At 45.4% G+C, this 23,706-nt stretch overlaps 1 protein-coding gene across 24 annotated transcripts in view; it reads left to right on the top strand.

Annotated features, from left to right (window-relative positions):
* Positions 1-23,706, top strand: part of RALGPS1 (Ral GEF with PH domain and SH3 binding motif 1) — a 294,874-nt gene that overhangs the window by 41,030 nt on the left and 230,138 nt on the right. For all 24 annotated transcript variants that reach the window (XM_067040706.1, XM_067040711.1, XM_067040698.1 and 21 more), the window contains 3 exons: positions 1,825-1,946; positions 5,122-5,229; positions 16,081-16,131. In XM_067040706.1, the coding sequence (XP_066896807.1) occupies positions 1,890-1,946; positions 5,122-5,229; positions 16,081-16,131 (216 nt within the window). In that variant the 5' untranslated portion in view covers positions 1,825-1,889. The remainder of the gene's footprint in view (positions 1-1,824; positions 1,947-5,121; positions 5,230-16,080; positions 16,132-23,706) is intronic.

The following is a 23,706-nucleotide window of genomic DNA, read 5'->3' as shown; positions in this document are numbered from 1 at the left end:
CCCCTAGTCTCTTCATGACATTTTTTTTCTTAGATTCAATATATATGTGTTAGCATACGGTATTTGTTTTTCTCCTTCTGACTTACTTCACTCTGTATGACAGACTCCAGGTCTATCCACCTCATTACAAATAACTCAGTTTCATTTCTTTTTATGGCTGAGTAATATTCCATTGTATATATGTGCCACATCTTCTTTATCCATTCATCTGTTGTTGGACACTTAGGTTGTTTTTTTTTTTGCGGTACGCGGGCCTCTCACTGCTGTGCCCTCTCCCGTTGCGGAGCACAGGCTCCGGACGCGCAGGCCCAGCAGCCATGGCTCACGGTCCCAGCCGCTCCGCGGCATGTGGGATCTTCCCGGACTGGAGCACGAACCCGTATCCCCTGCATCGGCAGGCGGACTCTCAACCACTGCGCCACCAGGGAAGCCCCAGCATGAAGTTTTTGAGGTTTATTCATGTTATACTTTGTATCAGTGTTCCATTTCTTTTTATTGCTGAGTAGTATTCCATTGTATGGATATATCACATTGTCTATCCATTCCCCAGTTGGTGGGCACTTAGTTTCCAGCTTTTGGCTAAGATGAATAAATTCATGTACGTGTCTTTGTGTGGACATATGTTTTCATTTATTACGTAGGTGTAGAATTGTGGGGTCATTTGGTAAGTTGATGTTTAACTTTTTAAGAAACTGCCAAACTGTTCTCCAAAGTTGCTGTGCCTCTGGTACCTCAAGCCAGAAGCCATGCATCCTCAGCTGGTTCTCCCTTCCCCCCGCATCAGTTTCTGTTGCATTTCTGTCCTTACCATCTCTCAGTCTGTGTCCTTCTCTTTGGTGTCACTGCTGCCACTTTAGCTCAGAGGACTCTCGTCTCTTGCCTGATAATTGCAGTTGGCTTCCAGCTGGTCCCTTTGCCTTCTCCTTTCCTTCCCCCTTTACATCCTAATCACTTTCCTGGGAAAAAGCTGGGGGTGGCTACAGTGCTCTGATGTTCAGTGATGTGATAAATGCCCTACTAGGGGCATGTACACGTTGGTACGAGAGCACTGGTTCTCGTTTGAGTGGTCCAGGGGCGATAACCAGGGGAAATGACATTTGAGCCAGGTCCTGAATAATGATGGTTTGGTGGGATGGCATGAGCAAAGACACCAAAGCACGAGTTACTTAACCTCTCTGTGCCTCAAATTCCCCATGTGGAATATGGGGGTAATAACAGGACCTACCAAGAACTGTTGTGAGCATTAGGGGAGTTACTGTATGTACGGTGCATGGCACGTGGCGAGAACTCTCTGCGTCTTAGCTAGTATCCATATTATTATTATTGATGGGATGGTCTTGGTGCACAGGGAAACACAATAGATTCAGTTTGTCTTCTTCACCTGCCTTCTTTTTAAAACGAAGGTCACAAACTCTAGTGTCTGCTGGAGCCAGGCAGGTCCCCAAGTGGCTGTAGAGGCCAGGCGGGGTCTGAAAGGCACTTGCTCCAGTAAGTGCACCAGTACAAGGGGCAGTGCTGCCCAGCGCAGCTGACGGCCGTCATGCAGGAATGGGGCCCAGTGCTGCCACAAAAGTCACAAATCCAGAATTCTGTGTGAAACCTTCCAATTTTTAAATGTTGGTGATTAATTTAAAAAATTCTAAAACCTGTACAAGCCTAGCTGACTACATCTGTGGGCCATATTTAGCCTGAAGGCCACCAGCCTGTAACCTTGCTTTGAAGGTCTCCTCTAAGGTCACCAGCTCAAGTCCAGCACAGCTCTCTCCCAGGGTGGGATTAGCTTGGGTTTGAAGGCTGGTTTTTATGAGCCCCTTTGCCTTGCAGGACTTCTCCAGACAGGTTATGTCACCGACAGAGGCTGCCCTGAAGCTCCCTGTGGCCCGGAGACTATGTACAAGAGGAATGGTCTGATGGCTAGCGTGCTGGTCACCTCTGCCACTCCACAGGTACTGGGGCTGCGGGGCCGGGGCCGGGGCTGTGGGTGGGGTGGGTGGGCCGGGGCTCCTTGCAGCTGACCCAGGCCCCCTGAGTCTTGGCCTGGGGGCTGCAGGCCTCCATGAATGCCACCATTCTTAGCCCTCCCGACCAGCCATGCCAGGCGTGAGATTTGGGAGGCAGTCAGCCCTGAGGATCAGTGTGTTTTCTGAAGTCGTTCTCTTCAAAGAAAAACAAATACCTGCCTAGTCTAGTCGTGGCAAGTGCCACATTCCATTTTGGTGGCAAGAACGATCAGACCTTTCCCAAGCAAAGCCGTGGCTGATTATAAATAGGTCACACATTCTGGAATGAAGTCAGACAGAAGTGCTTCCAGCTGGCCCCGTGTTCCTATTTACCTTGCTCAGGAGGAAATGGCTGTAAAGGCTGGTGGTCGAGAGAGGCGTGGGCTCGGGCCCCTGCCCTGGGGGTTTGGGAGTTTGCTTTCCAAGTTCTGTAATAGAACAGAGGCAAGTGGGGAAGGGGGTGGGGCCTGGGGAGACCACCATGTCAGATGCATAACGCTGGGCTCCTGTGACAAACGGACAAGGGGGTGCTCCGTGTTCTGAACTCACGAGGCCCTCATGGTCGAGCTGGGCTTTTGAAATGATCCTGTGCAATCAGCCAGAATTCATAGGAACCAATCCATTTCTTATAAGCTTTTAAAAAAATTCCTTAGCTTGATCTCTGGTTCTGAAAGCAGACTTGTGGGTACCCGTTAAAAGGCCCAGATGGTGCCAATATACGTTTAAATAAAGTTACTGCGTCGTCATCACCACCACCGCCTCCACCGCTACCACTGAGCGTATTTGGGGCAGCTTTTGATTAAATAAGGCCCCTTGTATGAGTGTGTATGTTTGGGGCAGGTGCAATGGGGTGTTACAGGAAAGTTATAAAACCTGAAATTCCAGGAATGGACTCTGTCTGGTAACTGGAGGAATCAGACTTCTCTTTCCATTTACAGTTTACACTCCGTCTAGAGTAAAACTTCTTTCTTTTTTATCCTCCATCTGTGTATATATGTATACATACACATATGTGTGCAGACACACATATATACTCTATATATCTACATACATGTGTATATATACAAATACACATGTATATGTGTATCCAGAACGTGGTGAGAGCTCAATAAATATTTGTTGAATGAATGAACAAATGAATGCATGTCTAATTGAAGTGCTCAATACATTTTGGTGACTGAGTGACACGTTTATACAGATAGACACCCATGATTTAGTGCTTAACGATATACCCGGCACTTCTTTTGTACATTCCACAGGCATGATCTCACTTAATCCTCACAATAACCCCATCAGGCATGTGCTGTTGTTTCACCCCCAGTTTATAGGCGAGGAAACTGAGGCAGGGAGCAGTGAATGAACTGGCTTCAAATCACACAGCTGGTCAGCGGTGGGTGGGGATTCCCAGCCAGGCCTCTGTGACTCCGGAGCCGCTGGTCCTGAGCACGACGACATTACAGTGCCCGGAAGAAGGTCAGCCCCGTCACCTGCTTCAGGCTGCTCTGTGGGAGGGGAGCATGGAAGTGCAGAGTGATTTATTGGTAGCCATTGCTCAGGGTCTATAAGACCGAGGGGTAGAATAGATGGCCAGTTCCAGAAGCATTCAGGATTAGTCTTCATTACTTTTCAAAAGTTTAACACAGATTCTCCTCAGAGGAGAATGTCCCATTGCCCATGGAACTTCCAAAATAGCCATGGCTGAGCCCACCCAGGCCCCTTGAATCAGCATCGCCCCGGGAGGGGATCCTGCCGGTTGCTTTGTAAGCTTCATTTGGTATGACCTGTGCCACAGCCCTGGGGAGCGGGTTCTAGTGGCGCCATTTTACAGATGGTAGCTGAGGCTCCGCCAAGTGAGGAGGCCAGACAGCAGCTCGGGTGGAGCTGGCGTTCTAAGCAGGCCTCTCTGACTTCAGAGCTCAGAGCTGCTTAAGATCATCTTAGAGTTTTCGGTAGCCTTTAAATGACAGAAGCCTATTGAAATCTACAGGTTTAAGTCTCTGCTCCTCCTTTTAACTTCACGTTTTCAGTTGTTGACTATTGCTTTCCCTCTCTGGCCTAAAAACACTCTAGTTTCCAGTAAGATTGCAAAGTTTTTCCAGATATAGCCATCTTGGAAAGAGTGAAATAAAGGGGAATTAATAAAAGCATATTCTCTAAATCCCGGTCCAAGATGTTGAGGTTAATGGAAACCACAAAATCCCTCTTCACAGGTTGAGACAAATAAAACCATTTATGAACAGGGCACAGTTTTGGGGTGGTAAGCTCTGTTGGTTCCCCAAAGTAGAATTTGATGGAATTAAGTAAAATTGAAGAGAAGGTATGTTCAACATTCTGGGATCCCTACAGTGTTGGGTTTCATGTAAACTGGCCACATTTGGGGAGTTTAACTTGCTATGTTACAGGAGACCTTTCCTTTACATGCAGGACTCCCAGTGTTCTTCTTAACAAGGGGCTCTACTAAATATAACTTTCACGCCGTCTCCAAAACTGGCCGGTTACCTCTCACCTCTTCAGCTAATAGGCTTTGAATTCCAAGTGGCCCCTACATGAAATAAACCTTGAGAGTCAGTTTAACATTTTGTATAATAATTTCCTGCAATGACTTTAAGTAGAAAGAAAAAAAAAAAAGGTGAAACCAAGTAATGTTTGAAAAACAAAACAGGTGATCTCCTCAGGCCTCCTAAGATGTGAAGGACGGGCTGTATCTTTTCACCGCCCCCTACCCCACCCCCCACAGAGGCAGCTGGAAGCAGTTGGGGTGTAGTGAGCGAGGGCATGTTATGATTGAGGGGTAAGAGAGATATACAACTGGGCTTACATTCTGGCTCTTCAGTTTCCTAGGTGAGATACATTGGGGAAGTAGCACTGCTTCTACTTCCTTATCTGTAGGATGGGAATAATAATAGTGTGTACTCAGAGAGTTGTTATGAGAATTAAATTAGATTATGCATATGAAGTGCTTAACACAGTGCCTGGAATATGGTAAAGCACCAAACAACAGAAGCTTTTATCATTGTACGGTTCTGCCCCTCTTGCATCCTCAGTTCTGAGGTTTGGGAGTCAGTGATTGTGGAGTCAGCCAGACTGCTCAGGTGGCCCCATCTCTCCCTGTCCTCCATAGGGCAGCAGCAGCTCAGACTCTCTGGAGGGCCAGGGCTGCGACTATGCCAGCAAGAGCTACGATGCCGTTGTCTTCGATGTCCTGAAAGTGACTCCCGAGGAGTTTGCTGTAAGTAACAGGACTGATGTGGGTGGCTGGGCGCCACAACGGGGAGCTCGAGGGGGGGGTCACTGCTCAGGATTGTTTGCTCATATTGGAAACAACCCGTATATCCAACAATCGGGGATTGCCGAATAAAGTATTCTTTATGAAATACCATGTGGCATTAAAAAAGGGTGATGTCTGCGGGGAGGGATAAATTAGGAGTTTGGATTAAAATATACACACTACTCTATATAAAACAGACAACAAAGAAGGACCTACTGTGTAGCACAGGGAACTATACTCAATATCTTGTAATAACCTATAATGGAAGAGAATGTTAAAAAAGAATATATATATATATATATATATATATATATATATATATATACACACACACACATATATATGTATAGCTGAATCACTTTGCTGTACACCTGAAACTAACACCACATTGTGAATAAACTATATTTCAATAAAATTTTTTTTAAAATATAAAAACCCACAAATATTTTCAGTAGGTTTATTGAAATACCTGGTTTGGAAAAATTGAGCAGAAAAACCTTTGTACCTATCTGGTTATTACAGATGCATTACAAAATTAATTTTAATACTTGTTGCATTGCTATTAAGATCAAAATTAAAAAAAGAATTAAGGAAGGAATGTATAATATAATTATATGAAAGCAAAATAACAAATAACTTTGAAAGATAAAAAAACAGGAAGCTGTCTATATAGGAATTTAACTACCTTGCAAGGCGTACACAATATATATGAATAGTAAGTGAAAGGAGCAGGTTACAGCAGGGGTCCCCAACCCCCGGGCTGAGGACCGGTACTGGTCCGCGGCCTCCGCACCGCAGAAGGTGAGCGGCGGGCGGGCGAGCGAAGCTTCATCTGCCGCTGCCCGTCGCTCGCGTTGCCGCCTGAACCGTCAGCTCCTCCCCACCCGGTGGAAAAATTGTCTTCCACAAAACCGGTCCCTGGTGCCAAAAAGGTTGGGGACCGCAGGGTTACATCACAACTTACAGAGAATAGTGCCATTTTTAAAAAGCTTGCACAACACCTACATATTTATATTTGCATAAGAAGAGGTCTAGATCTGATGTTTACATATTCTTAAATATCTGGATACCTATATAGCCAAACATATTATTCACTGTAGTTTCTGGTTGTAGGATTCTAGATAATTGGAATTTAATTTTTCTTCTTTTTGTTTATTTGTACTTTCTATATTTTTACAATGACTGTTTTCTACAATGATAGACAATATTATTTGAACAAATTCTGTAATTATAAATTAAAAAGAATTGTTTTCCCTTCAGCCAGTGTGTTGCTGCTGGTCGGACCCTGTGCTTCTTTGTTGTGGAGGAGCAGGCTTGGCTCCTCGTTTTGCCATGACCAGGTTTCTTCCTTGTGCACTTGGAGGGTGGAGGGAGGACGTTGGCTCTGGGGTGACCTGATTGCAGGCGCTGCCCAGGGCTGCATTTCTCTGCAGAACCACGGGAGTACTTCCGGCCATGCCCTCTTTTTCCCGGTCCCCTTGCTGTAACAGGTTTGGTGCCCTCCAGGGGTCTATGAAGCTAAGTGGGCCCCATCTCTTTGCTCTGCCATCACTTGCTTCCACGTTTACTTTGTGCCAGGCCATGCTGAACCTGGCACATATGTCACCTCCCTCAGTGTGTCTGAGGGATCCTTTTAAAACGAGTGTAAAACTCTTTAGGGGCTCCCTTGTACTAGAATGAGATCCGGAATTCCTCGCGAGCCTCCAGGGCGCCGTGGTCTGGCCAAGCCTCCTCTCTTGCCCCATCTCCTTGCTCCCCAGCTACACGCCAGCTACCCCTTTCTTCCCTACACTCACCTGGCGTCCCCCTGCCTCAGGGTCCTGGGCTTCTTCTTCCTTCTGTCCTAATGGCTCTTTCCCACATGACTCCCAGTCGCTGTTCAGATGTCAGCCCTTAGACAGGAATTTCACGGGCTAAAGTAGCATCTGTACATCACACGCTTCCCTGACTCTGCTCTGTTTTCTTCATATCTCTAATGACTGCCCAACATTACAGTCTGTAACAGTGTTTTGTATGGTCTGTCTCCTCCACTAGAATGCAAACTCCCGAAGGACAGGAACTTTATCGAACTCTTTCACGGCTCTTTCCCCATTGCCCAGAATAGTGCCTCCCTCATAGTACACGTTGACTAGAAGAATTCAGTCCTCCGAACAACCTGATGAGGCAGATTATTAGCTCCCGATTTTCTAAGAAAGAAACTAAGGATCTAAGAGATTGTGTCTTTTTAACCTGGATCATATAGCCAGATGTGGGCAGAGCTAGGTCTGAAACCTTCATCTCCTGATCATTCACCTAATGCTGGATGGTGATAACAAGGGCAGCTCCCACTTTTGAACACCTGCTTTGTCTAGGTCTTGTGCTAAATATTTTACATGCATTAATCTAACTTACTTTTCACCACAGCCTTACAAATTAGGTATATTTATTATTCGCAGTATACTGTCACCAGTATAGAGAGGAAAATCACCTCTTCACACAGATAGTAAGTGGCATTATCTGTCTGGGCTTTAAAACCAGGGCTTCTGACATTCTAGACCAGCAGAAATATAATCTGAGCCACATATGCAATTTAAAAATTTTTAGTAGCCACATTAAAAAAGGTGAAATTACGTTTAAAATATTTTTTATTTAACTTGCTGTATCTAAAATATTATCATTTCAATCTGTAAACAACATGAAATTGTTGAGATACTTTGCATTCTTTTTTTCACACTAAATCTTCAAAACTCAACGTAGTCTTCTAAACTTAAGAGTGCTGGCGACATTTCAGATCCTCAACAGCCGTGTGAGGCTAGTGACCACTGTATTAGACAGTGTAGTGCTAGTCTGTCCTCTCAGGCACAAAACTATAGTGCGTCTCTTTCCTTTAGAAGACATCATGGACCTTGCTGGCTGATGGCTTAGTCTCTATATTCTATTTGCTTTTGTTTGCTTGTTGTATTTTTTTTTTTTTTTTTTTTTTTGGCTACGTTGGGTCTTTGTTGCTGTGTGCGGGCTTCTCACTGCGGTGGCTTCTATTTGTTGTGGAGCATGGGCTCTAGGCGTGCGGGCTTCAGTAGTTGCAGCGCACAGGCTCAGTAGTTGTGGCGCACGGTCTTAGTTGCTCTGTGGCATGTAGGATCTTCCCAGACCAGGGCTCGAACCAGTGTCCACTGCGTTGGCAGGCAGGTTCTTAACCACTGAGCCACCAGGGAAGTCCAGCTTGTTGTATTTTTGAGCTGTGTTTTTTAGCTTCATGGAAGGAATGAAGCAATAATGAGGTTTAAAAATCCCTTTATAGTTGTTCCCCACGTGGAAAGGCAGAGAGTTAGGCTGTGCCTAGAACATCATTGTCCAGCCAGACCCCTTGGTGAGATTTTGGGCCTGGTTTTCTAGTCTCAGCCCTAGAGTGTTGCTCAGCCCAGCCCAGTCTGGGAAGACTGTAGGGAAGGGCAGTGAATGCTCTGAGGGTGCAGTGCTAACACTTGGCTGCTCCTGCCAGAGCCAGCGTGTCTTCAGCTTAGATGTGAAGCCAGGTCCCCTGGAGTCTTTGGTCTTTGGGGAAGCATTGGAGCTGCCAGGTGTTGGAATTGAACCAGACCACCTGGTATTTTAGTTTCCTGTATAATAATATGAAAGAAAGGAAAAAGCCAGACACAAGAGTCCAGTAAAAAAATCATTTGAGTGATTCTGGGAAGATGGCGGTGGCGGCAGCATAGTTCTTTATTCTCCCTGAATCCCCACATAAAAACATCCAGAACAACTAGATAGCAAACCCTGAAACCCATGAGAAATATTTACAGTAAAATTAGGTGTCAAGTTATCCCTATCAAACCCAAAATACAAATGGCTGGGGATACTCCACCAGTATCAAAAGACCTGCAGAGTACCAGCTTCAGTATAAGAGAAAGCAGAAGTAAGTATTAGGGCATTTGACAGACTAGAGAATAGGAGAACCCCAGAATTTCCATCAGGAATTCACTGGAAAGTTCGGCAGGTTAATCTGAGAATAGCAACTGAAATTGACAGGAATTTTGACCACTCAGATAATGGATGGGTGGAAGAGATCTGTGGACTAGCCCTATGAGCTCTTGAGACCAACCAACCAGGGCTCACTTCCAGAAGAAGCCTCCATATCAAAGAGAAATTCAGTATGGGAGTGGACTGAAAATTATCAGGATAGGGAAAGTTAAGGAAAAAGGAGGTCTAAATAAATGTGTGTGTGTGTGTGTGTGTGTGTGTGTGAAATCTGTGAAATCTCAAAAAACAACTGCATGTTGTTGAACACTACATGAAAGTAACCAATAGAAGAGCTATATGAAGTTAGAAAAGCTACCCTGAACCATGTTCCCCTCTAGAAAATTAGGAAAACTAATTTTACATAAAAATAAGCAACAGAAAATTATTGATATCAAGTCTTTCAAAGTTATTATAAGAAAAAAAGAGTAAGGACAGAATCCTGTAGATAACGAAAGCATGCCAGAAAGACATGCCATAAAACAGATTAAAACTATAACCTTTCTATTTCAAAATAAGCTAAGAGAAGATATTAAGATCACACTGTAAGACATGAACAACATAAGTCTGAAATAGAAAAATCTCAGAGATGAGGTGGCAGAGTTAAGAAAGCATTGAAAATAAAAGTTATTTTGGAAATGAATGTTGAACTAGAAGGAACACAAGAATAGGTAAACATAACAGAAAACGCCTTAAGGGAGGAAAAATTTTAAGATCAAAATAAATGAAGAAAGAGATAATAAGACTTTGAAACATGAAAAAAGTGATAGGACTTCCCTGGTGGTGCAGTGGTTAAGAATCCACCTGTCAATGCAGGTGACATGGGTTCAAGCCCTGATCCGGGAAGATTCCCACATGCCGTGGAGCAACTAACCCTGTGCGCCACAACTACTGAGCCTGCAATCTAGAGCCCGGCTCTAGAGCCCACAAGCCACAACTACTGAGCCCACATGCCACAACTACTGAAGCCTGTGTGCCTAGAGTCTGTGCCTTGCAACAAAGAGAAGCCACTGCAATGAGAAGCCCATGTACCACAATGAAGAGTAACCCCCGCTTGCTACAACTAGAGAAAGCCTGCATGCAACAATGAAGACCCAACGCAGCCATAAATAAATGAATAAATTCATTTAAAAAAGAGTGACAAATATTAATGATAAGCAAAGAAGATCCAACATACAGATAATGTAAATCCCTGAAAGGAGAATAAAAAGCAAGGAAACTGAGCAAATACTTAAACTATAATTTAAGAAGATGTTCACAAAATAAAAAAAGATTCAAAGCTACATATTGAAAGAATATACTGTTACTCCATCTTGGCTGGACCCCCCCCCCCCAACCAAGTTCATAACTCAGTTGAGGAATTCTGGCATTCCAATGACAAGGAGGATGACCCAACTCTGAACTAGATTTCCCCCTTGTATGTAACATTCCATTGATCCAATAAATAAATCTTGGCACTCAATGCAAGTTCTTGGTCATGCCGGGGCAACCCAGAATGGTCAATACCAAGATATAGTCTTGGTAAACTACTTGGGTGATAAAATTATAGAGAAACTTGAGGAAAGTCAAGATAGTGGTTATTTTTGACAGGAGGGAAGGACTTGTGATTGGGACAAGGCACATGGAGGAACTCTTTTTTTTTTTCTTAATTGTGGTGAACTCTATGTAACACAAACATTACCATCTTAACCATTTTAAGTGTACAGTTCAGTTGTGTTAAGTACATTCACATGACTGTGCAACCAAGCTTCAGAGCTGTTTTCATCTTGCAGTCCCGAAACTCTGTGCCCATTAAACAATTCTCCATTCCCCCCAGCCCCCACCATTTACTATCTGTCTCTATGAATCTGACTACTCCAGGTATCTCATATAAGTGGAACCATACAGTGTTTGTTTGTCTTTTTGTAACTGGCTTATTTCACTTGGCATAATGTCCTTGAGGTTAATCTATGTTGTTGCATGTGTCAGAATTTCCTTTCTAAGGTCAAATAATACTCCATTGTGTGTATATATACCACATTTCTGGGGTCCATTCTGCCATCGATGGGGGTGGCTGTTTCTTGACCTGGATGACGGTTATAAGGTGTTCGTCTTATAATTAAGTCATCAAACCATGCATTTGTTTAATGTGGTTTCCTGTTAATGTGTGTCATTTTATGGTCAAAAGGGTTAAGATCGTTTCAAAGGTCCTTATAGTTTTAGTGGGGTGCTCTGCAGCTAGACCTCAGTCCTTCTCCCCAGTGGCTGGAAGTAGAGCACAAAGCAAAGCAGGAGCTTGTCTTTATCATCAGCAGATCATGGGCATTCTTCTAGATCAATATGTATAGATTTAATTCTCTATTTTTAATAGCTGCATAATATTCCAGAGTCTGCATGTACCATAATTTTTTTCAACAAGTTCCTTTTTTGATGGCCTTTTAGATTACTTCCAGATTTTTACTACTACAAATAATTGTTCAGTAAACATCTATATTCATCTCTGTATCTAAATGTAGATCTCTCTTTCTATAATCTTCTTATATACCAGTGCTTTTCTTTCTGTACGAATTGGTATTGCTGTGTCAACAGTATGCTCATTTCAATTTTTAGGAAATAATATCTAAACGTAGTGCCTGACCCTGGATGAAGAAAAACTTGCTGTAAAAGATGGTATTGGGATAATTAGCAAATTTTGAATGTGGACTGTATATTAGGTAATACGGTTGTAACAATGATAAATTTCCTAAGTATAATCATTTTATCATTATGTAAGAGGATCATCTTGTTCTTGGGAAATAAAATGCTGAAAGATTAAGAGGTGAAGCATCATAATATCTGTATTTTACTCTCAAATGGTTCAGAAAAAATGTGTGTGTGTATATAATTATATATATATATATATAATTATATACATAAAAATAAAGCACATGAGGCCAAATGTTAATGAAGCTAGGTGGAAGGTTATAGAGTTTATCATATTATTCTTGCAAATTTTTTGTAAGTTTGACATTAAAAAATAAATAAAATGTTAAGAACGTTTTTTTTATGGGTTACTGCCAGATTACTTTCCAAAAAGAACTGAGCGACTCAGTCCCATTAGTTGTGATGGCGCTGATGGACCACAAATGGTCTCTTGCTCTTTAATTTTCATTTCCTTGACTATGATTCTAAGATTGTCAGACACAGCAGGTCTGGGAGTAGAAGCAGGAATGTATCTTTGGAGCTGATTACTTTTTGTTCTGTGAGCCCTCCTGGGGCTCATTTGGATTGATCTAAATGCAAATTGAAAGATATCTTCAATTATAAGACATACCACTGATTTGCCAACAGCTTTCTTTGTTTATTTGAACTCAGGGGAGAGCCTTATACTATAAGGGTGTGGCTGGGAAGAGGGGATTTAGTCAGCCACTGTTAGAGGGAAAAACACTACATTCAACATATGCAAAAACCAGTTTTCTTTTTGGCTAATTTGCTGTCATTTATCCACATAAAACCACCTCCTCTTTTTCTGTAGGGCTGTACTGTGACGTGATCCACTAGGTCTCTCCATTCTGAAGGCTTCATCTCTACAGAAATGTCCTGTAATATGTGGAGATTGGCCATTTCCTTAAAAAGCATGGATTTGTAGGGGGCCCTGGGCTAGGAGGGAGGAGGTGGGAGAAGAGGTTAGGGTGAAGGAAGGCATTGCCAGGTGACTAGCTTAATTGGACATCCCGTATCAAGGCTATATTTTCGAAAATAAGGAGAAGCCATTAAGAGACTTGTTCCTGAGCGTCATCACAGGCAGGTGCCCTCACCACGGCAGGAACCACAAGGGCCTCATTGTCTTGTGTTTCTGTTGAGGCTGTGCCGCACCCCGAGGAGCCTGGGAGCCAGCTGTGAAAAGGGGCCGGACCTGACCTCGCCCTCTGGTCCCCACTTCTCCCCACATCCTCGCTTTTGTTAAAACTGCCTGCCTCCAACTTCTGGAGAAGGACTGCTCATCAACAACCTTTTCTACGCGTGTTTGGCTTTGTAGGAAAATGACATGAAATTTATAATCTGATGATTTTACCTATCTATCTATGTATTCTTGCTCCTGACACTGCATCTTTTTTGGCCAGACTTGAGAAGATAGAAATAGGAGAGATTCTTCTGAAAACCCTCTGACTGTGTGTTTGGGACCAACCATTCTATTTTCAGTCTCGTGTCCTCTGTTGTGGTTTGTCTTGAATAAAATACCTGAACACATTTTCTGATTTATGGTCTGAGTGGGAATCAGAATATTTGAAACTCGGACCATCCAAAAAACTATGAAATGTAAAGTCACTATTTTAATACATCATTTGGAAATTCAGTAGCAAACCCTAGAACTGATGGCAGGATGGAAAGGAAGTTTTCTCCTTTTCATATTCGCAGACTTTTGGTTCTTTTCCTAAGGGGCATTGCAAGCACCCTGCAGGTTCTCCCAGATTGGGAGTTAACTTGAACTGCGGGAGAGGTTTCCAAGGCCCTGTGAGCTCTCAGCTCAAATCTCCCGTTTTCCCAAGGCCTTTCTGTGCCCCAGGATGGCAGAATTGATCCACCTGTGAGGAGCACTTGGCCAACAATCTCCATGGGTCTGGCAGGAGAAATGCCAGTCTGTTTGCACTGCCTGGGACGGAGCTTAGGGCCCTGTAGCTCTGGGCCAGACACACAAGCCCGCGGGCTTCAGCACATAGTAACTACTCACGTTGTGCTGACATCCAGGGCCCGCTTGCCACAGGTGGGTGGACCCAGAGGGGGAAGAGCTCGGACTCCCTGGTGCCATCCACGTCTCTGCCGAGCTTCCGTTGGTGGAGGCATTTCACCTTAGTGCCCATGACGAGCACCAGCCCCTTGGAGGGATGAAGCCACCTGCTTATTTCTGTCTCCTGCTCAGCCCTGGGGATGGTATGCTTTGGCCTGCATCCTGTGTTTCCCAGAAATCCAGTGATCTTGGACCACCTTTAAATTGTGCCAAGAGGTGACCACAATTCTGCACTGAAGCCCTCGATTGTGGTTACAGCTGACATACCATGTGTGTTGCCATTTTTCTCCAATGTATTCTTGACACGAGATTTTTTTCTCGTGACAGTATTTGCTGACTTGATGTAACAGCCTCCTTTAAGTATTTTTTAGAGCAACTTTGAAGCGTGGATGTTCAAACAAATTAATGGTCCCTTATTTCCTAGCTCATGTATTGGGCAGGAACCATAAGTTCATATGCCACTACATGAGCCCATCTATGTGACTCCTCTTTTGCCAAAAAAATTATGATATGTAAGCATATATATGATCCGTGTGAAAACGCAAGACAAGAGGTACAGAATGCCTGGCACCTGTATGTGTACACAGACATATATGTACATATATACGTATAGAGAGAGAGCATCTATTAGGTGCCAGCCATTCTGTACCTCTTGCCTTGAATTCTCACAACGATCCTATTAGATAGGGATTATTGTCACCATATTCTAGATGTGGCAGCTGAAACTGGGAGAGGTTAAGTTCATGTGTCAAACAGAATATTGCAATTAAGTTATGGTGTCCAGACACATGCCCAAGCCCCGTGGATTCCAGAGCCCACGTCTGTTCAGTGCATCGTGTCCTCCCAGATGCCCTGTGTACAATGGACAGGTGTCTTCTCTCATTAGTGGGCATCCAGAAGTTCTCATCTCTCCTTTCCCTGCCTGTCACAGAAGCATCTGTTAACTGGTTCCTGGCATCCTATGTGACATATGGAGATAGATATAGGTCATGTGAAGTCAGCCCAGTCCATGCCTTGGCCTGCAAAACTGTCAGCAATGATGCTTTCTCTTACTGTCACCTGATGAGCTTCTAGCGATGGGAACAGATTTTTAACTGGATGTGTGTTTTCCCTATTGACAGAACTAGTGCTTCTCAAGCTAGCTGTGATAAAGGACCAGTTTTTTCCTTTCCAATCAGTTAAGGACTGATACTTTTAAAAAATACAATAAAAATGTCATGGGGATTGCTATAAAAGTTTCCAAATGCTTACTCTCAAATTCCGTAATTATCTCATTGTGGGCTGGTGGAATAAACAGTTCGTGGTCCAACACTGGTCTGTGGATGCATCTTAAATAGCACTTTACCATATAATTTAGAGGAGGCTTAGGCTGCAGAAGAAACGTACACTTTCTATAAGCCACAATTTAAAAAAATATTAAATTTACAGTAATAGATAGTGTCTCTGTTTAGCATGCTAACTTATAATATGGTGTCTGCAACTTTTTAAAATTGTAAAAGTAATTCATACTTGAAACAAAAACTCAACTAGAACGAAAATATCCAAACTTAAAATGTTCCCCTTACTTTCACTCCCACCCTCCAAACTACTATTATCAATTCTTTTATTTTAATTAATTAATTTATTTATTTTGGCTGCGCTGTGTCTTACTTAGTTGCGGCACGCGAGATTTTTTAGTTGCGGCATGCGGACTTCTTAGCTGCGGCATGCATGCGGGATCTAGTTCCCCGACCAGGGAGTGAACTGGGCCCCCTGCATTGGGAATGCGGAGTCTTACCCACTGGACCACCCGGGAAGTCCCTCAATTCTTAAATTGGAAGTTCGTCTCATGTTCGAGAAGGAAGGGTGGATCAAGACTTATGAAGAGGGAAGGGATGGGCGAGGCATTTTCAAAATTTACCCAATTTTTTACTCTATCTTGATTTTTATTTCAAGGGGGGAAAATACAACTTCTAAGTGTTGTACTTTATTACAACTTTATTACTTTATTACTCTGTATAGTTTCAAAGTCACATGACAGCTGTTTTTGTTTTCCAGTATTTTCTAACCCCAATTCTCTTTTGTTGCAGAGCCAGATCACATTAATGGACATACCCGTGTTTAAAGCCATCCAGCCGGAGGTCTGTACCTTGTCCTTTACACTGTGCTACTAATGCTGGGGCTGGGAGGGGAGGATTTAGTCAGCCATGTTAGGCTGACTCAGTTTCCCGGTTTCTCTCTTGAAGTCTCTATAAACTCAGGTTATTGATTTAAGCCCCCATTAAAGAGAGCATCCAGGAGCTTTCCATTCTTAGAGGTGCTCACTCTTTGAGTCAGGTGCTTAGGTTCTCCAGAGGATGTCACTGCATTTGGCCCCCTCTGGCAGGGCTGTGGGCAGTCGGTGCATACCGCCTTCACACCTGAGTCAGGCCTGGCCACACTGATTCCTTTGCCCAGGCCACCTCTGCTGGAGGTGCCCACTGTTGAGACAGAGATGGGAGAGAACGTTTCCTAGAGAGCCTTCTTTCTGTTGATACCAAATTCTGGTGGTTGCCTTGTTTCTGATTTTGAAACCAGTTGCCACAGCAAAACACATACATATTCATGTTAAAAGCATACATATTATTTTTAGAAACAGCATATTCAATAAAGAGAAAAAAAGTTGATTTTAGTCTTTGAAAAAAAAATCCCTGGAAATGTTTAGCAGTTGATAACGAGGCTTTACAGTTATTTTAGTCAGGGTTCTGGTTTTGTTATCAAGTAATAGAAATCCATTTCTAGTAGCTGAATAGGCAGAAGAAGAATTTGTTACAAGCATGAAGGGGGCACTTTCAGAACCTGTGGCATGGAGTTCAGGCAGCCTGAAGAGCCGAGCAGAATGCAGACCCTCTCCCTGCTCCCTGCCTCTCCTCTGCTTTTCCCTCTCCTCTGTTTTCCCCTCTCCTCTCTCTCCTGCCCTCTGTCCTGTCTGCCCCTGTGGTCCAACCTGGCCTCCCCGAAGGGCCCATATTTATATGATGCCGTGGAAGCCACCTTCCACACCTGAACCAGCAAATCTTAGTCCAGCCCCGCTGAGTCCCGTGTCCGGTGCTGGTTCAGAGACTCAGGTCAGGAGTAGGTGGCCAAGATGAGCGAGAACAGCTGAGAGGACCCAGCCTTGTGAGAGGGATGCAGATTTCAGAGAAGAGGGGTGTGGGTGGGGGATATGTCAAAACTATGGTGTGAATTCCAGAGCACCACTCTTAACATGATGCCCTGCTTCTTACAGACTTTAAGAAGAACAGCATATTTTAATACAAAGCCAGACAAAGGATCCAGGCCTTCCTAGAGCTGGCATCCAACCCACTACACATCAGGGGGAAACTACTGTTGCTAGCTGCACTCAGCATTTGTGTGAAGACGTGGCAGTGATTTGTATTTCTGTGTGTGTGTGTGTGTGTGTGTGTGTGTGTGTGTGTTGTATTCATTAGGTTTTGGGGGCAGAACTATGTTTGCTTTTTTTGAACTGGCTGACTTCCAGTCTTTTTCTGTTTTCTTCAGTGTGAGATTACACATTCTTTCTAATTAAAAACAAAAACAAAAACAGAAAACAACACAACACACTACATCTTGGAGCCTCTTGGGGGAGTAGTTGTGCGATGGTTGCCTTAGTTCTCAGCCGAACCTAGCTCTGCTTGTGTTCTCTGCTTAGCTTTGATCTGGAGCAGTTTAGATGCTTGGATCTTTCTTCTTTGTCCTGAGCATCAAGGAGGACAGCCCAGCCTGCTGTCAGCCCAGGGAGGCTGGGGTGGCTGTTGGCGCTGACTGCAGGAGGGAAGGGATGGGGAATTCTTCAGAGGCACAAGGAGAGGCAGACCGAGACTTTGCCCAGGGCACTGCAGTTCGGAAGGTGCCTCTTCCAGGGCATATCTTGTTTCAAGTTGTCCCAAGACATTAAGGTAGAGGTGTTTTGCTTTCAGGACCAGCTTGGAGCTGTGGTTCTCAGTTGTGACTGCACATCAGAATCGCCTGGGCAGTCTTGGAGACACGGGGTGCCTGGACTCCACCCTAGACCATGGAATCTGCGTCTCTGGGTTAGAGTCTAGAACACAGTCAGCTGTGTTTTGTATAGAAGCTTACCAGGTGATTCTGTTGCAGAGTGAGGATTAAGAATGAACTGCTTTGCAGTATCTGGAGAAACCCGAAACTTTTATCTCTTAGATCTATGATATGTTAGCTAAAGACGGAAGACTTTGTTACTCATTGTCACTGTCAAAACTGAGGTTAAAAGGAGCACCCTGGGGGCTGTCCCGGCTTTTCTGCTCTTGTTACTGCTGTGAGCAGACCGAAAACTGCAAGTTTTCCCCTTGATGATGTCTGCCACGTCATGGCTGGACCACCGCAGAGTCGGAAGCACATGTATAAGGGACACTTGTAAGGTTGATGTAGGTGAGACTTTCCAGGAAGCAGAGGCCAGCATGTGAGAGCAAGATGGGCATTGTGAGTGGTCTGGACTCCCAGAAGATCAGGAAACCTGTGCCTTTCAGCCCTGGCTGTGCATCAGAATCAGTTGAGGAGCTCCGTAAAAAAAAAAAAAAATCCAGATGCCTAGGCTTTATCCTTGGAGATTCTGATTCCATAGGGTTAGAGTGGGGCTGGGAATCCATTTCAGTCAGTTGGAGTCACTGTTCTTTTTGATGCATAAATTATCCTGCCTCTAACCAATGGGAGCCCTTTCATGTCATCTTCTGTATCCTTTTAACATGATCCCATTATTTTTTGATAGCTTACTTGCTCTTTGATACAACGAGATATGCGAATATCCTGCTGAAGACCTGGAATCAGGCATTCCCTCAGGGGTCCTAGTTTCTTTTAGTGGAGGGTAGTATTTAGAAACCCGCAGTCTGGGTGCGAGGATGTTCATTGCTACTGGATTGCCATTGCTTTTAGGACTTTTTGGTGGCCGGGGCTAGGAAATATTTATTTTTTAAAAGGAAAAGTCATGAGTTCATGATTGGGTAGGTAGCATTATTTCTCCACAATCCTTCCTTGCCTCCTCATCCTTGTCGTGACTCCCCTGCGGGTGGTGTATATTTCCCCACCCCATGGACTTTGTGCCTGGCCCGTGACTTGGGCGCAAGTGATGGTATGCAAGTGGTGAGCTGAGCCAGCAAGAGGCAGGCAGCTTCACCAGCCGTCTCGGAACCTCCACTCTCTGTGAGGGACCCATGGCTATTGTGCATTTAGCCCGAGTCCCCAGATGAGGACATTAAAGATGACCTGACCCCAACCCAAAGCCTGAATTCCAGCCTAACCTGGCACAGCCCAGCCAACCCAGTAAAGATTAGCTGAACTGCAGTCACTCGGCTGACGGATGAGCATGAAATAAGTGTTTGTCACTGTGAGCCTCTGAGATTTCAGGAGTGTTCGTTAGACTACTTTCTCGTGTGGAAACACGACCAATTCAATGTTGATCTTTCCGTCTTACATTCCAGGATTCAAATCCAACATTCCAGGATTGTTAACTTAATTCCCTTGGTTTTTATATGTTTTCTTTTACACTCACAATTCTGGTTCCTGACGACAATAAATAATGAATGACATTTTTGTATTATCCCATCATATATACATATAATAGTTTTAAAATAATAATATCAGTATTACTATTAACCAGCAGACTACTAGTGAAATTTGAGCATTTCTTTGCAGTTCTGTTTGTCTTTAGTTCCTTTTCTTCTCTCCCTCCTACCACTTACACATGCAGGTGGGCCTCCCTCCTTGGCTTGTCCCAAAGGTCTTTGGAAGCACCAGGGCAGAGAAGGAGTTTATGGTCACTTGGTTCTGAAGGGCTGCATCCTGAGAGACCGTGTTGTAATCCTAGTGCCTGGAACATAGTAGATACTCAGTTAATATGTGTTGAATGAGTGAAGAGTGAATGAATGACTGAATGAGAGGAGAAGCACTGTAGCAGAACACTATCTGGCCAAGTTCAGGCACAATGCCAAGGAGGGCGTACCAAGTGAGGGGGCGTGATTACCCGGGTGCCTGTTTTGCGGTGTAACCACTTCCCCCAAAGCAAGGGTTTTGTCTGGTGAGCTCAGTCTTTGAAGATTCAGATTTCCAACTGCTGTTGATAACTGAGGGTAGAACTGTGGCTTCTGCTCATTTCTGCAAGGGGGACCGCAAGAGCATCGGCCCAGGGCTTAGAGGAAGCCAGGCAGATGGTGAGTTAAGGATTGGCAGAGAGCAAGGAAAATGGAAGTTAGCAAATATGGAACCATGACTGCCCTGTTCCCCAGTGACTCCAACAAGTGACCAATTTTATCAAAAACTGGCGAGTTGATGCAGATACAACTTTGTAGCATAATAGCTCACAGCTGTGTTTAACTTACTAGCTGTGGCCTAGAACCCCATCCCCACCGTGGTGGATTGGGTTGCAGGGCTGGGTGGTTTCCTGGCTGCCATGGCTCGGGGTGGGGGCTGCATTGTGAAGGAGGGCTTTCTGAGGGGTCCCGGTGGCAGCAGCCTTGGGAGAGGGTACATTTTCAGGGTGGCATTTCCCCCCACAACCTCACCTACCAAATCTGTCACTATGCCCACCTCCCAGCCTGTGGAACTGAAGGCCCAACAGTTCCTCAGAGACCAGTTTGAACGTCGGAATTGTTTTTGTCATTAGTTTTAACGTGGAGCATCAAGGGGGAATTGCTGTTGTTAGAATGTGCTGAAAATGTGCATGCTCTGTGCTTGACTCAGCCCACTTTCTATCCAAGCCCAGCTGCTAGGCCCACTGGTGCTGCCCGGTGTGCTGGGGAGCACGGACTCAGTCTGGCAAGGCTGCGTGCAGTCCCAGCTTCACCCTTCCCAGCTTGGACTGTGGACAAGTTACTCATTCTCCTTATGCTTCAATTTTCTCATGTGTAAAATGGGGGAACCATAGTTTTCACCTTACAATGGGCATGTAAGAACTCAGGGCAATGCCTGCATATGCTAAGTTCTCAGCCGGTGCATATTTTGAATAGGTTCTGTGCATTTTAAAAATATTTATTTTTATTTATTTATTTGGTTGCACTGGTCTTAGTTGCAGCAGGCAGGCTCCATATTTGTGGCATGCGCACTCTCAGTTGTGGCGTGCATGTGTGATCTACTTCCCTGACCAGGGATGGAACCCAGCCCTGCTGCATTTAAAAAAAATCAATTATTTATTTATTTATTTGGCTGCATTGGGTCTTCATTGCTTCATGCAGACTTTCTCTAATTGTGGTGAGCGGGAGCTACTATTCGTTGCAGTGCGTGGGCTTCTCATTGCTGTTGCTTCTCTTGTTGTGGAGCACGGACTCTAGGTGTGTGGGCGTCAGTTGTTGTGGCATGTGGGCTCAGTAGTTGCAGTGTTCAGGCTCAGTAGTTGTGGCTTGCCGGTTCTAGAGTGCAGGCTCAGTAGTTGTGGTGCACGGGCTTAGTTGCTCCACGGCATGTGGGATCTTCCCGGACCAGGGCTCGAACCTGTGTCCCCTGCATTGGCAGGTGGATTCTTAACCACAGTGCCACGAGGGAAGTCTGGGTTCTGTGCATTTTGGAGATCATGTGAGATCATGCTCCAGAGAACATTCAGTGATGCTTGGGTGGGAGCCAGTGGCCCAGAGGAGGTGATGCTCTGAGTAGCAGAGTGGTTAAGAGCACTGTACTTGGAATCCTTCAGACTCAAGTTCACACTCTAGTTCGCTGGATGGTGGGGAGGCTGCAGTCTAGATGGAGACTCACACCACGGTGACCTGGGGGCCATGCGAAGACTGCGTGGGAAGATTCTCTCTGCCTTAAAGTCAGGACACTGGCACTGAGCCTTGAAGGCTGAAAGGGATCGTATCTGAGGACTGATTCAAGGAATGGGATGGGAGTGGGAAGGGCATTTCAGGAACAGTGAATAACTCACTGAAAAGGCAGATAGTATATTTACCAAAGTTTAACACTACTTTTAGTGCCTGGCTTCTGGGGAGGAAAACCGGTGAGCCCATTGTTCTCTGGGTCCTGTGTTCCTCAAGGGCATGGTTTCCGGGGATGTGGGCGTGCTCACCAGAGGTCAGTGTGGCATTCTCTTGCTGACTGGCAGCTGGCGGTGTGCAGGGTCTCAGAGGCATGTGGTTGGGTGTCCAGCAGGCTCAAGCGTGATGGAAACAAACTGCGGTGGGTACCAAACTCAGTGAGGTAGAAGGTGTCTCCATGTGCCTGTGTTTTCCAGTCTTGCTGTCCCTGCCGACATTGCTCCATGCCCGCTGCCAGATTTCCCAGTAGTCAGATGGACCTTCACTCATTCACTTCTTCGTCTGTCTGCTGTGCCACATGCTGGAGAGACAGAGACAGAGGGGACATGGGCACCATCCAGTGAGAGTGAGGGGCGGACATGTAAACGGACAGTGGACAAGAGGCATTTGGGGCTGGCAGGGCCTTGAGGAGAGAGTGGCGGGTAGAGCGGTCAGGAGGCAGAGCTTTAGCTTGTTAAACTTGGGGGTTCACGGAGGGGATTCAAAAGGGGAGTGACATGGACATATTTGTATTTTAGGGTGTTCGTTCTAACTGCAGAGACAGAGCCCATTGCAGTCAGGGAGGAGACCGGTTTGGGGAGCGTGCAGCCGTGGGTGGGAGGCAAGGTAGTGGTAGTGATGGTGGGGAGGGGCCTGGCCCTAGACTGAATAGGGGGCTGCTGTGAGGGCCGAGGCAAGAAGACACAGCAGACAGAGGGGTGCACTCTGCATGTGGGGAGCAGAGGGCAGAGAGGGAGGCAGAGGAAGTGGCCGTGGAGGCAGGAGGAGGCCCGGGGAGCCCAGTGTCCTGAAGTCAAGCAGGGTGGTGGGCAGCGTTTTGTCCAGGGGAGGGAGGCCAGGAGGTCCTGGAAGGAGAAGGATTTCAGAGTTCAGGGTGATGGCTGTGCTTGTGGGTAGCTGAGGTGGAGGGGGATGAAAGTCTTTCCAGGGGGAGATCGAGGTGCATTGTGACCCAGAATTGAGAGGGCACCGCCCAGTGTACAGACCTCCCTGGAGATGATGGCAGGCGAGTGGGAGGAGGAAACTGTGAGCCAGAGCTGAAGGTGAGAGCATCCTGGGCTCGGGAGCCGATGGCAACGTGGAGGGGAGATGGAAGGGCCCAGAAATGGCTCAGAAGAAAGCTGCAGGCCTAGACTGGAGCCTCGTGAGGGAAGGAGCCAGAGTGTCACCAGCATCTGACACTTGGGTGTGAGGCACAAGCCAGGTGCTGAGTGTCAGTGGAAGGCAGGCAAGGGATGTTCCAGCTGGGCGTGCATCCTGGAGGGAGCCTGGGATTTAAAGGGGACATATGTATATGTACAGCTGATTCACCTTGTTATAAAGCAGAAACTAAGACTCCATTGTGAAACAATTATACTCCAATAAAGGTGTTAAAAAAAAAAGTTACCTCAAAAATAAATAAATAAAGGGCTGATCCGGTGAGAAGGAGGCTGTGGGAGCGCATTAAGAAATGTTTTGGGAAAATGGAGGCGTTATCCAGATAGAACGCTTGTCCCTGGGGGGGCACTCACTCTAGAGAGATTTGGTTTCACCCTTCCCCAAATCCGGGCTTGAGTCCTCGGGGCCTGGCTGGACGCGCATCTGCTGGTCTGCCGAGGAATGAAAGACTCCCCACTGAAGTACACGGTTTCCTCTGGGCCACATGACACGTTGCAGTTCAGGAAAACACTGCCTGTGGGTTCAGGAACCTGACCCTCTGGC

Source organism: Kogia breviceps, chromosome 8 (assembly GCF_026419965.1).
Source record: "Kogia breviceps isolate mKogBre1 chromosome 8, mKogBre1 haplotype 1, whole genome shotgun sequence".
Taxonomy (NCBI): domain Eukaryota; kingdom Metazoa; phylum Chordata; class Mammalia; order Artiodactyla; family Physeteridae; genus Kogia; species Kogia breviceps.
This window is presented reverse-complemented; position numbering and strand designations above follow the sequence as displayed.